General features: G+C 45.9%; 1 protein-coding gene across 14 annotated transcripts in view; it reads left to right on the forward strand.

Annotated features, from left to right (window-relative positions):
- Nucleotides 1–13,746, forward strand: part of FRMD4A (FERM domain containing 4A) — a 573,140-nt gene that overhangs the window by 455,187 nt on the left and 104,207 nt on the right. For all 14 annotated transcript variants that reach the window (XM_073328715.1, XM_073328720.1, XM_073328712.1 and 11 more), the window contains one exon: nt 12,218–12,302. In XM_073328715.1, coding sequence (XP_073184816.1) covers nt 12,218–12,302 — 85 coding nt within the window. The remainder of the gene's footprint in view (nt 1–12,217; nt 12,303–13,746) is intronic.

A 13,746-nucleotide genomic window follows, 5' to 3' on the forward strand; every position in this document is an offset into this window, starting at 1 on the left:
CTCTACGCTCCCAAAGTTGTGTTCAAGGGCCTCTAGGCAGTCCTTCACACTGACCCCAGGGTCAATGAGCTTCAGGGTGCGAATCACATCTAATGCTGGGCCGCCAAGGCTCTCTATAAGGCATCTTCGCTTTTCTGCATCTGGTACGGCCCACTCTTGCAGCATTTCAGTGGTATGCTCTAACCAGGGTTCAAACTCCTCCTCCCCAGCAAATAATCTTAACTTACGACAAGAGTCTGACTCAGCATGGGGCAGCACAACCTTTTCCAATATTTGCCCCAGAGCTTTTGTCCAATCATCAGCCGAGGCTGCAGCCTCCGAGCTAGAAGCTGCTGAGCCAGGGCCCAACAAACCTGACATATTAGCCATTATACAAACAGTAATTTCCTCAAAATATAAGCACAAACAAAAAAAATATATAAATTGTTTCCCAATGTAGTGGATCACTCAACAGGTGCTTGCGAGGGGTACTGACCCAGGCGATCCCGGACGAGCCCCCAAAAATGTAACCCTTCTGCCCGTCAGAGTTGGCAGCAACAAGGGCCGGGTTCAATATCTAGGGGTTCCATTCCAATAACACAATGCAAACCGGCTCGAGCCCCCACCCAGTGACCTGGGACAAATCTATACCACCCCCGCTGGGCGCCTCCAAGAGGCAATACTTCCCCTCTCGCAAGCACCTAGTCTGAGTGTAGCAAAAGTCTTTTAATAACAGAGAGAAACAATGTGGCATTATGTTGGGGAAACACCACCAACCGGATTCATAACACAACCCATGAGCAAAACAACCCCACCCCAGGCAAATTGGGGCATGCCCTTTTCCCTTTGGTTCTTGAGTCCAGCAACCCCAAAAGTCCAATGCCCCAAAAGTCTCTGTCCCTGGTCAGGGCAGCCCCAGAGTTCGAAAGTTTATCGGCGGAGCTTTACCTCCCAACCTGGGTGGAAATGGGACGGGGGTAAGAGGCACCTTACGTGATCTGAAGCTGACCGCCCCATAGCTCCATAGCGGCGCTCCGCTCCGCTCCGCCAGCCGCCCCACAAAACTCCTTCGCGCAGCTGCACTCCGCTCCGCCAGCCGCCCCACGAACTCCTTCGTTCAGCTGCGCTCCGCTCCGCCAGCCGCCCCACGAACTCCTTCGTTCAGCTGCGCTCCGCTCCGCCAGCCGCCCCACGAACTCCTTCGCTCAGCTGCGCTCCGCTCCGCCAGCCGCCCCACGAACTCCTTCACTCAGCTCCACGGCCCACAAGCAGCTCCTGCCATCCACACACTGCTCCGTGTCGAACTGCTTCACCAGCCCTCCCGCAAACTGCTCCACAATATATCTTCAGGCTCCCCCACTACTTAACACAACACTCAGTGATTTCAGCTCTTAGGTGAATTCAGCTTATAGTAGGGGAGCCCCAGTGCTGGGGCACTGTCAGCCCAAAGTGAGCTCAGCAGCCTATAACTAGACTTCTAATGAAATCAAAATTAGCTCTGATATTCCACAGTGGAGAGAGGAGGAAGTGCAATCAGCATGTAAGGCCCTTACCAAGGGGCCCATGCCACCAAGTATTAATACTTGTCCCCAGCCTCTCTCCATTCACACAGTTTTGGAACCCATGACCCTTGCCTAGCGAGTGCTACTTAGATGATGGTGAATCCCTCCATCGTAACAAAAGGCCACGTACAGTTCCAAGCACAGTTCCCATAATCAGGGTAATAACAATTTATTCTTCCTGCCCCAATAACAGAGACACTGGGGATCCCACAGCAGCCAAAGTGACCATTTGGGCAGCTATGGTCTCATTCTAGGCGTGGTGGGTGTGCCTATGCAAATGAGATCTGCCCCTGAAGTTCTTTTCCACAACTTGCCACACCTCACCACCAGATGTCAGGGTGGAGCTCATCCTGACACTGCTTACATCTGTATTCTGTCCGCACTGGAGATTTGCCCTGACTCCAGCCATTGGTGGCTCAGTGTAGCTGTCCCGGTGTGACCCCTAGTGAACGCAGGACAGACGACTACAAGCTGCTGTTTACACTTGTGCTGCTTTCAACACAGCTTAGCTCCACCAGTACTAACAGTGGCTTTGCCAGTCAACGCTGGGGTCTTGCATGGATGGCTGGCCATGAATGTCTGGCACCAGGGTAAATGTCCAGACCAGACAAGGCCTTCAGCTGCTTTAGTTTTTCAATCTTTGCCAAATCCAGTGTTTAAAACAATATTCCACCATTAGAAAAGGGCTGATATCAAAAAAATCAAAACCATCGGGGCATGGCTGTCACTGTGGGAAGGTGAGAATGAACTGCTAATGAATGCAATGTCCGTGGGGCTAGATAGACCTTTCCTCTTGTTGCCGAAATGCCCCATCACTCCCAGGGCCGGCTAGAGGACAAATATGGGACATTGTTCCCTGGAGCTCTGAGTCCTCAACCTTGCTTGAGTCACTTACGCAGCGATCACAACGCATCATTGTTATTTGTGTCATTCACTTCTGCTGGCTTTCTCTTGTCTTTGAGAAATTAGATTGAGGGTGGTGCTGACGGCAGCCTGCTGTGTTGTGAATACAGAGATGTGAATGTAACCGCACTAAATTAACCAAAGCAATGTATTCATCTCGCATGTAACGGGTTCCATTTGTCCATCTACAGTGTTCGCCACCGGAAAGAATTGAATGTAACATTCAGAGGTTTTTCCTTTTTTGGGTGAGGGGAGGGGGATTAGCGATGATGGCCACTGAATACATTTCTGGACCAGGCTGTAAGGCTGGAGAAAGGGAGGCAGGAAACTGATGCTTAGGTGAGAGCGGACGGTTTATAGGGTAATGCCTCATTCCATTGCATTGCCAGAAGTTCCTTCTCCCCTCAGGGCCTGTCTCTCTCTCTTATGCCCACTGAGGTAGGAATAGAAGCAGCATTCACAGAGATCGGAGCCAAAGGACTAATGATGAGATATTAAAACAGGGCACTCAAAATAAGTTTCACAATCCAGGGAGCAGTGCTTTCCCATTGTATTTTAATGGAAACACAGCAGATACTCTTCACCTGCCGTTGCACCTATGACAGTAGAACCCAGAGGACCCCTTGTGCTAGGCTCTGGCCATATACAGAGGAAGAACCAGTCCCTACTCCAGATTGCTTACAGTCTAAATAGACAGAACAAAGGGAATGTTTGACACCAGCAGGCAAGATCTCTAAGGGACCAGCCACCAGACTGGGCACGGGAGGCATTCCCTGTCCCTGTGCTGGAGCTGTGAGGTGACCCCTCTCTGTCCCTATACACCCCAACATCCCATCTGCACCTGGAGCTGTGGGGAGGAAGGTGTTGGAGCTAGTTTAATCAGCTCTGTGCCTATGGGGAATCCACAGCACCAGACCTGTAGCCAGTTTCTGCTCAGGTTGGTGGGGCATGGGGGGAGGGGGCATAGACTCTACCCCCATATCTCGTTATGTCTGTACAATACCATGCATGGCTATGATGCTATATAAATAACAGTAACAATAAAACTTTGTTAAATCTGTCTTCATGACCAGGTCCAATCTAGCTGCCAACCCAGGTTCCCCATGATTGGACCTGCCTCTTCCACAGACGCTGGCTAAGCTGTGCCATAAACCAGATTTTCCACAGCTGCATGTAAACAGGGTTCTTTGTACAGTGTGCACCAGGCCTGTCTGTGCTCAGGGAAAAAGCTTGGCACTCACCCGAGTGAATACGTAGCTTGTCTAGCCACCGTGTATAAATACAGTAACTCAGACTTTGTTTGCATCTTGCTGAAAGCAAAAAGACCCTGCAGACAATTTATCACTGCCTTCCCAGGATGGCCCCACGTTTTAGTCACCATGGGGAAGGTGTAATAAATGGCCTGTGGGAAAGCTCCACTCCTCTGAGTCTGTTTTAAGGCTTGAGAAACTTCCGTCCAGAAGATTTACTTGTGTGAGGACTGACCTTTGCTTGAGCAAAGGAACTAATGGAGACTTTGCTACTTAACACACATCTCTGTGTTCTGGACCTAGCCATCCATTAAACACATATCTTAAAAGCAGTTTCACTCTGGAGTCCCATAATGTAATTTCTGCCTTTTGCTTAACTGAGAATACATTTATATAAGTGAGCAGTGGTTAGAGAACAGGATAAGTAGTTTTCACTTTTTCCTTTACAGTGAGTCTTTCAGCAAAAAAAAAAAAGTAATATAAAAACTCAATCTATAAGCCACATTTTGAAGTTTCAAGTGTTGGCAAGATTGTGTGGCATTTATGAAGCTCTTAGTTAATGTAGTGAGAGGCACTATACAAAAACAATAGATGGGCAAGCTGTCAGTATGAGATTTGTACCTATTGTTTTATCTAATTAATACTTAAGCTAATGCATTAATACAGAGACTTGGTTAAAATCACATTGTCACCACCTCCACTGTCCTTCACCTTGTGCAGTTATGTCTGTACAGAGTGGGTATGCAATGCTACCACCTGTATAAGCAAGTGGGTAGATCTTCTTTGAGAGTGTTTCATTCATGGCATGTTACACGAGATGCCAGGCACTGGAGACACTGATCCCATGAGTCAGTAACAGCTAGGAATAGAAACCAGACATTCTGAGCTCTAAACCAGACGAGCTTCAAATCCCTGTTGAGATAAATGGCAAAGCTGACATTGGCTTCAGTGGGACCAGGATTTCGCCCAGAAGATTTCTGGTCAGTGTGCTCATCTGTAAAATGGATACATGAATTACATCAAAGGGATGTTCTGAAGCTTAAGTGATTAAACTTCTAAAATGCTTTGAGATCTTCGAATGAAAGGTGCTCCATAGGTGCAAAGCAGTAGTGTTATGAAGTACAGGGCACCCTCTCAGGTTCCTCTGTGGTTGGGAAGTGACTGTTGGTGGAAAAACTAAGACTACCTGACTTGGAAGGCGAACAATGGGCCATGGAGTTTAAGACACAGCATGGGAAATTCCCATTCAGACCCTCCTTTTCCACTTGGATTCTGCTGCAAATTGGCTGTTGGAGAGGAGATGGGGGAGGTGATCGTTTGCACTAGCGCTGCCTTCTAGTTCTCAGTACCTGCTCAGCCAATCGCTCCCTCCACCAACGTGTCTGTGCCTGTGGGGACTCCCCAGCACCAGAGTCAGGTGCAGAGTCAGGGTTCCAGGATGCCTTTCAGGGACAACCCCCTCTGGCCAGAACACACCTCGCTACGTTGTGCTGCTCCGTTGTTTTCCATCAGGTGATTCTGGCAGGTCTATGCTCAGCACAGCTGGGGGACACACTAAGCACCCGCGCACAGGCTGCTTGATGTCCCACCTAAACATTGTAGTGGAATGAGCACCTGCCTGAAACACCTCCCAAGTCCTCCCTTCTTGCCTGCCCATGGAACGTGCAGCTTTTACAACGGTACATTTATCTAGAACTTCTCGTCATCTCTGCCCTGCTCCTTTAAGGGGGGGTTCCCCAACTGGGAGGAGGCTCCATTGGGGAAATATGCAGCCAGAGGCTCTATCTAACTTTCCTCTCCTCTCACCACTGAGTGCTGGAAGCAACAATGTACGTGCCCCCATACAGGTACTCGGTCCACTTGTTCTTTCCTCCCAGACCATCCCCTCCCATTGTGGTTTCTGGGCCCAAAGAACCCCTTCCCCAGGTCCGATGGAAGGCTATGCTCCTGAGGTGGCTGGCCACCCCACCCTCCCCACACACACACTTCCATAAGGTGAGGGGAAAATGTGGATATGGCTCACTGAAGCAATGGGGGTCTTTCAATTGGCTTCAGTGGCTTTTGGATTGGGACTATGTAAGTCCCCCTCAACATGCAGTTCAGAAGGGTATCTGGCCCTAAGTAATCAGACCTCACACTGCCCCTGTGAAGTAGGCCCCTGCCTGTCAGTTTGTATTAATCTACCCATTTTAGACAGTTAAACTGTGGCACAGAAAGATTAAGAGATCTTCCCAAGCCACCCCGCATGTCAGGAACAAACCTGAGACCCAAGGCTCCCAGTTCCCAGCATGGTCTGCCCCAGCCGCTCGATGGATTTTTTGTCAGTGCTCCAGAGATGGTGTAAGGATGGAAAATGTGCAGTGGCTTGATAGCATGTGATGCAGGAAGAGGATAGGGAGGGGAAAAACACGTTGGCTCTGGTCAAATAATAGCCCTGGCTTTCTAGGCTCAAAGCCCTCTCTTAGTAGGATTGCATTCACCTTCCGAGTAAAACTAAATGTTGCAGCCACCATGTGACCAAATGAAAGCAGACAACGCTCCCTCTTCCCAGGCCCCATCTCCCATGTACTAAATTGCCCGTCATTAGCTTTGATTGCTGGTATCTGGTATGGAAAGAGAATAGCACCAAGTGAGGGGGTGGAACCCCACTTTCCCAGTCTTCAAAGGAGGGAGGCGTTCAGTGCTAAAATGGATGTGAGGGTTCCACCAGAGAGGGGAGATGGAAGGGGCTGTCACTGCTTTGGATTTTCATATTTGTTTCTATCTGATTACTTAGCAGATAGCAGCAGGGTCATTTTTCCCTCCCAAGGAACATTGCGTGCTTTAAATGTCAACGCTTAAAGTGTGCATCCATGAACATTAACACATGGGGTTTGAACATAAAAGCAGCCCAGCCCTTCGAGCTGTCTAAGATAATCATTTGCCACAGGATGCTAGGTGTAACAGCATCTCCATCTGATGTGCTCATACATATAATTTATTTTTGCAGAGAGCAAATCATCCCATTCGCTCCATATTATCCACTGAGGTTTTAAATGACATGGCAGGGAAACTACAGGCCGGATCCAAAGCACTGCAGATGGATAGCTCTCCCCATTCAGGGAAGTGGACACTGAATCCAGTTTTACCCATTACTTTGTTGATAAACCTGAGCGTCTCTGCTTCTTTGAGAGCTTTGCACTGCATCCCACTGAGAAGAGAAATGTTCATAGATTTTTCAGGCAGCAGGGCATGTTTTGCCCTTGTCCTGTGCCTTCTATCCTAGGAGCTGAATGTACTGCACAATAGAGCTGATGGGGAAAAAGGAAAATATATAGGTTAGAAAGAAACAAAAACAATGTTCTTTTGTTTGGAACTTTTCACAGGATTTTTTTTTTCAGTTTTACTAATTTTTTGTTTGTTTGCTTCAGTGGGGATGAGAATGCACTCTCTCTCCAACTGTATTTCTCCCCCCACCTCTGATTAAAGAATATAAAAAGGGAGGAAAGAAGTAAAAAAACTAAGTGGGTTATTTTTCCCCACCAAAGCGAACAGAGTACTTTTGAAAGTGTTTGAAAACTATTCAATCATTTTCCAAAAAAATTATTTTCAAATTTTCTTGCAAATGAAAAATGTTGACTAAAAAAGGAAAAAGCTGTACCAGTTTTGTCCAAAAAGCCAAGTTTCATTCCATAAACCCTTTTTGACCACCTCTGTACATAAGCATGAATTAAGCTTCACAACAACCAGGAGACGTAGGGAAGTGTTATTATTAAACACATGCTACCTTTGGGCAAACTGAGACACACATATATTAAATAATAATCAGGGGCAATGGAGACTAGGGACGAGGGGCTCTCTCAGAATCAGGCACCTTAATGATGAGATAATGGAACAGGGGGCAGATTTTCAAAGGTCCAAATGGCAGTTAGGCACCTAACTCCTCTTGAAAGTCAATGGGAGTTAGGCACCTAATTGCCATTCATGCCTTTGACTGTCTTCTCCCCTCTCCCACTCCCACCCTCCCATCCTCAGCTCTTATAAATCTGCATAACTCCGGTGAAGCCCATGCAGCTATGCCAGTGTCCATCAGCTGAAGATCTGGGATTTCTACAGTTGCTTGTAATAAACACTATAGCAGCAATATGTTTTGGCTGGTTGAGATACGAATTGCCATTGATCACTGCATGGCATGTCTGAGGCTTTGCTGTTTAAGAGTGAGTTGCTAATATTTAACATGAGCATGGTCTGATCCGAGCCAGACGTGCACTCCCAATTAATAGATTTTAGTGCTGTTGAAATTTTAAATGGTTCAGATGTAGTGGATTCAGAAATCCTCCAACATCTATTACATTACTCACTATAATCTTCCTGCCACTGAAAGGTAGCAGTCAAGACAAGCTCTTTGTGTTCATTACACAGTGAAATATTCAGTGGTCCATTTAATTAATGCTTAGAAAATGTATTTGGTGATGTGACAAGGGGATGGGGACAGGGAGAATCAGGTTTGTAATTAACGTGATCTTTTTAATGTAGATTGTGAAGTCAAAACCCTCCCCAAAAGCCCTTTGGAGATTTCATGCCTCCTGGTCTGAGAGTGGGGAACGACGCTGTCCTTGAAACACTTACTGGCTAATGGAAACACGGGAATTAGCTGTCTATGTAGTATTATTTATTGTTTGTATTACAGTAGCATGTATATCCCCAACTGAGATGTGGGCCCGATTGTGCTAGGCATTGTCCAAAAAGATATGCCTTTCTAAAAGCTATGCTCAAGGTCAGCCAGAAGTTATGGGCTTGATACTGGGGTTATACTGGGTGATATGCTTGGCCTGTGTGATGCAGGAAGTCCGACTAGATGATCTGAATGGTCCCTTCTGATTTAAAATGGATGAATATATGAACACATTGTAAAAGTCCCTGCCCAGAAGAGATTACAATCTAAATAGACAAGGGGTGTGGGAAAGAAGTAATATAATCCCTGTTCTAAAGCCTGGGACTAGCAGCACAGAGCGAAAGAGAGTTGCTCAGGGTCATACAGAAAGCCTGTGGCAGAGTCAGGAATTGAATCCAGATCACCTGAGTTTTAGTTCAGTGCATTAACCACAGGGCCATTTTTCCTCCCTGCTTCATCAGAGCGATTTGGTCATTGTGAAGTGTATTCTCCTTCCATGCATTTGGAACTATGGATGGTGGAGGAAGGGTTTATAACCAGTGTGCACAAAAAAATAAAAGTGCCTTCTCCCACCCCCCTACCTGTTCCAGTGCTGGCTGTGAATTCAAGGGACTGAGCTGCAGTTCTGGTATTCTGAGCACAAGAGTTCTCTGCACAGACCGATTTTCTTTTAAATAAAAACAGCAGTTTCCCTGGGTACATGTACTGTATTCTCGAGGGGTGCATCTGCTCCAGCGCCTTCCCAGAATACATTACACCAGGCAGGTCACTTGAGAACTGGGTTTTCTTTGTGCATCTGAAGTATCGTGTGCGAGCTCTCAGTTATGCTGGGACTCACTTTTACACAGCAAAGGGGTTTGTATGTGCCCACTTCAAGAAATGCAACTTCAAGAAATGCAGCTTCAAGAAATGCAACACTGCCCCCTAGCGTTGAGCAGGAGGTTATTGTTATTGTTCCCAGAAGTTACCTACTACAGGACAGGCCTAACAAAGAAAATAACAGAACGCCACTAGCCGTCACCTTCAGCCCCCAACTAAAACCCCTCCAACGCATTATTAAGGATCTACAACCTATCCTAAAGGATGACCCAACACTCTCACAAATCTTGGGAGACAGGCCAGTCCTTGCCTACAGACAGCCCCGCAACCTGAAGCAAATACTCACCAACAACCACATACCACACAACAGAACCACTAACCCAGGAACTTATCCTTGCAACAAAGCCCGTTGCCAACTGTGCCCACATATCTATTCAGGGGACACCATCACAGGGCCTAATAACATCAGCCACACTATCAGAGGCTCGTTCACCTGCACATCCACCAATGTGATATATGCCATCATGTGCCAGCAATGCCCCTCTGCCATGTACATTGGTCAAACTGGACAGTCTCTACGTAAAAGAATAAATGGACACAAATCAGATGTCAAGAATTATAACATTCATAAACCAGTCGGAGAACACTTCAATCTCTCTGGTCACGCGATCACAGACATGAAGGTCGCTATCTTAAAACAAAAAAACTTCAAATCCAGACTCCAGCGAGAAACTGCTGAATTGGAATTCATTTGCAAATTGGATACTATTAATTTAGGCTTAAATAGAGACTTGGAGTGGCTAAGTCATTATGCAAGGTAGCCTGTTTCCTCTTGTTTTTTCCTACCCCCCCCCCCCAGATGTTCTGGTTTAACTTGGATTTTAACTTGAAGAGTGGTCAGTTTGGATGAGCTATTACCAGCAGGAGAGTGAGTTTGTGTGTGTATGGGGGTGGGGGGGATGTGAGAACCTGGATTTATGCAGGAAATAGCCCAGCTTAATTGTCATGCACATTGTGTAAAGAGTTATCACTTTGGATGGGCTATCACCAGCAGGAGAGTGAATTTGTGTGGGGGGGTGGAGGGTGAGAAAACCTGGATTTGTGCTGGAAATCACTTTAGATAAGCTATTACCAGCAGGACAGTGGGGTGGGAATAGGTATTGTTTCATATTCTCTGTGTATATATAAAGCCTGCTGCAGTTTCCACGATATGCATCTGAAGAAGTGAGCTGTAGCTCACGAAAGCTTATGCTCTAATAAATTGGTTAGTCTCTAAGGTGCCACAAGTCCTCCTTTTCTTATTGTTTTTTGAGCTGACGCTAACAAAGATCTCTGGCAGTGCTGCAAACTCCACTTGGGATCTGAAAATCAAACCCTTCTCTCTCCTTACCTCAGCACCAGTAAGAAAGATCACACAGCCAGCATTTAGCTGCGATGTGTGGGGTAGAATTTAGGTCTCCATTCCAGTGCGGTATGGGCTCTCGGGCGCAAGCAACAGTAATCATTTTGTCAGAGATTTCAGCAGCTGAGGGTTCAGATGCATGCAGAGAGCAGACATACCGAGAAGGTGCCTGTTTTACACAGTTCCTTTTCAGGACATAACTGAACGTGTAAAACAGTTTGGATAATATGGCAAGAGAGAAGCAGTTTTGAAGGGTCTTCAGGGGAGACTCAGGATTGGGGATTACAGTTATTCAGTGTGCATATTGCAGTCGTACCCATCACCCTAGTCAAGGTCAGAGCTCCACTGTACCAAGGTCCCACTCAGGATTAGAGTGGCACTGTATAAGCACATGCAAAGAGCTTACAAAGTAAGGCCTCCAATCCTGCTAACTACTTAATATGGGCAGACCCTGTGTGTAGCCCCCTGGACTTCAGCGGGGCTCCTCACGGGCATAGATCAGCTGGGAGGGTCAGAGTTTAAGACTTCACTGAAACTGGACCAGCTTAAACCAGCACTCAATTTAAGCCTGCATTTTTAAAGGGTCTTTCTTTTTCTGATGGACCCTGATTATACAGACAGCACTTCCCTGGCACTTTCCCACTTGTAATTGCCTCTGGTGCAGTTTGTAGTGTAGTTTAGATGGGGGCTGTATCTGCCATTGTACTGCAACTTAAAAATCAGCATGAACCAGAGTGGACAGAAGTATGATTTGATTTTTTCCCTTTCAATGAAAATACAGAATGTGCTTTAATCATTATTTGAATCCAGAGTATATATTTTTTCTCTCCCTATAGTAATGTTAGAAGCACATAAGGTACAAGAATAATTATATAAAAATAGCTTTGGGTTTTAACTGCATCTTGCATTTATTTCACACAACTTATTAAGGGCCAGATCCTGTGCCCATTGAAACCAATGGAAAAGCTCCTGTGGATTTCAGTAGTACAGAATTCAGGCACCAAAACAATAAAGAGAAGAGAATTCCATTTATGGCAAGTAAACAGAGCCCCGCGCAGATACAAAATTTGTATCCGCATCCAATATGCGATCCACAAACATGGTCCGTGGATATAAAGCGAATACCTATGGATTTGCAGGTCTCTACAAATAAAATCTGTTTGAGTGTATTTTGACTGGGTTTTTAGCGATAAGGATTTGGCTAAACAAATTTCTTCTATATATTCAGGAATCATTTCACCCATTACTAAACTGCAACCTCTTCTGGGTTAGAATGAAGCCATTTCTTAACAGCGCCCAGCAATGCTACCCAGTGTCTTAGGGCAGGGAGTGAAAAAGATGTACCAACAAAGACTGCAGAGAAAGTTTAGATAGGTATAAATATAGATAGGTATAAATCCAACACAGAAATAAAATAATCCACTTGGCAATCCTTTGCCTTTCAGCACGGTCAGGATTTATACATACAGTTAAGATGAATGATCGGGTCTTAAAGGAGACACAAATCTCTCACCAAACCACAGAATCCTCATTATAAACAAAGGAACTTCCTTAGTCCTCATGTCTTTATTGATCACATTTTTCATGTAATCAAAGTCTAGTGGTAAGTTTCCTGTGTAGCTCATCTATCTGTCCCTTTCCTTTTCAGGTTCTACATTGAGAGCATATCTTATTTAAAGGATAATGCCACCATTGAGTTGTTTTTCTTGAATGCAAAGTCCTGTATTTACAAGGTAAGGACTCCTTTGAATTAAGGAATGAACTGGGGGATTCAAAAAAATGGGGTACTCATCTGGACATGGGGTTTTCCATTTGCCCATAAGTAGGGATACTGCTATAGATAATCCGCTTCCACTACCGGTGATTCTGGTTGTAATGAAATAAAATGCCCACAGCACTTCTAAAGAAATAAGAGAGTTCATGTGAATAAGAGAGGCTGGACCGGGGTGACCTTGCATTACTAGCCTTCCAACAGTCTCCTGATCTATTTACTCTCCCTTCTATGGATTGTCTCACCCTGCTTCTGCCGTATCCCAGCTCTTTTCAGAGCATCCTCATATGTGATCTTTTGTCTATGATATGCCATTTGTTTTATCTGTTTTGTGTACTGCATGCTGGGTAATAACAAGAGAGGACTCCATGCTTGTAAAACTAAACTGGCACTTTATTCAGGGAACTATTACAGAGGCGCTGCAGCAGCCGTTAGCATTCCAGCCCTGTGCACACAGACTGACTTCCATTCCTGGTGCCTCCTCCAAACTCTTCCCTCTTACAACCTGTGCTCCTTGCTCCATGTTCCATACAGGTTGCTACAGTATCTGTCGTAAACTGAAGGATTGATTGTATGTATGATTCTTACAGGGCAGAAAATAAGTAACTTCCTTGAACGGAGTTACACCAGTGTGAAAGCTAAATCAAGCCCCGTGTCCCTGGGGAACAAAAGAGCCCTTTAAAAGAGTAACCCTAGCACAAATTGAATGGTGCAGCTATATCATGAACACAGCTGTGCAGGTGCATCATGCTGCAGGTACATCATGCACAAAGCTCACATTTCTGTTGTGAGCTCTGTACAGCCAGTGGGGTGATGGTGCACATAGGCTATCTGTCCTGCACACTCCTGTCCTGGCCCCCCATCTCCCCTCCTGCAATCTTTTCTAGCCTTTGGAGTTCTCTATGTGTTCCTGAGGCAGAGGCGGCTGACTAGCCTGGCCCATGAAGAAGACACCTTCAATACTGAACCTAGAGCACACCATCAGGCTCTCTGTACTTCACAGTCAGTATGTGTTACACATCACCCTCTGTGCCCAATCCACAGAGGTGATGGGTGTATTACAGCTCTTGGCTTGAAGAGCCTGGATCTTTAGTTCAAACTTTGGAGGCTGATGCTTTTAGCTCTCCAAGGTCCCTGGCGTTGGAACAAATAGTGACTGCCCCATTTGTACAGCAGCTTTCATGTGAGGTTGTCAAGGTGCTTTATAACTATTAATTATCTCAGAAGTAGATTATCATCTTCAATTTATGAGTGGGGAACCGAGGCACAGAGAGATCGAGTAACTTGCCCAGGGTCACATAGGAAGTGTGTGGCAGACTAGATGCACTGAGCACAAGCCATACGAGACAGATGAGGGCTTGAACAGGTGATTGGAGGCCAAGAATTCCTCTTGAGTTGTAATCACC

This window comes from Lepidochelys kempii, chromosome 1, assembly GCF_965140265.1.
Source record: "Lepidochelys kempii isolate rLepKem1 chromosome 1, rLepKem1.hap2, whole genome shotgun sequence".
NCBI lineage: Eukaryota > Metazoa > Chordata > Testudines > Cheloniidae > Lepidochelys > Lepidochelys kempii.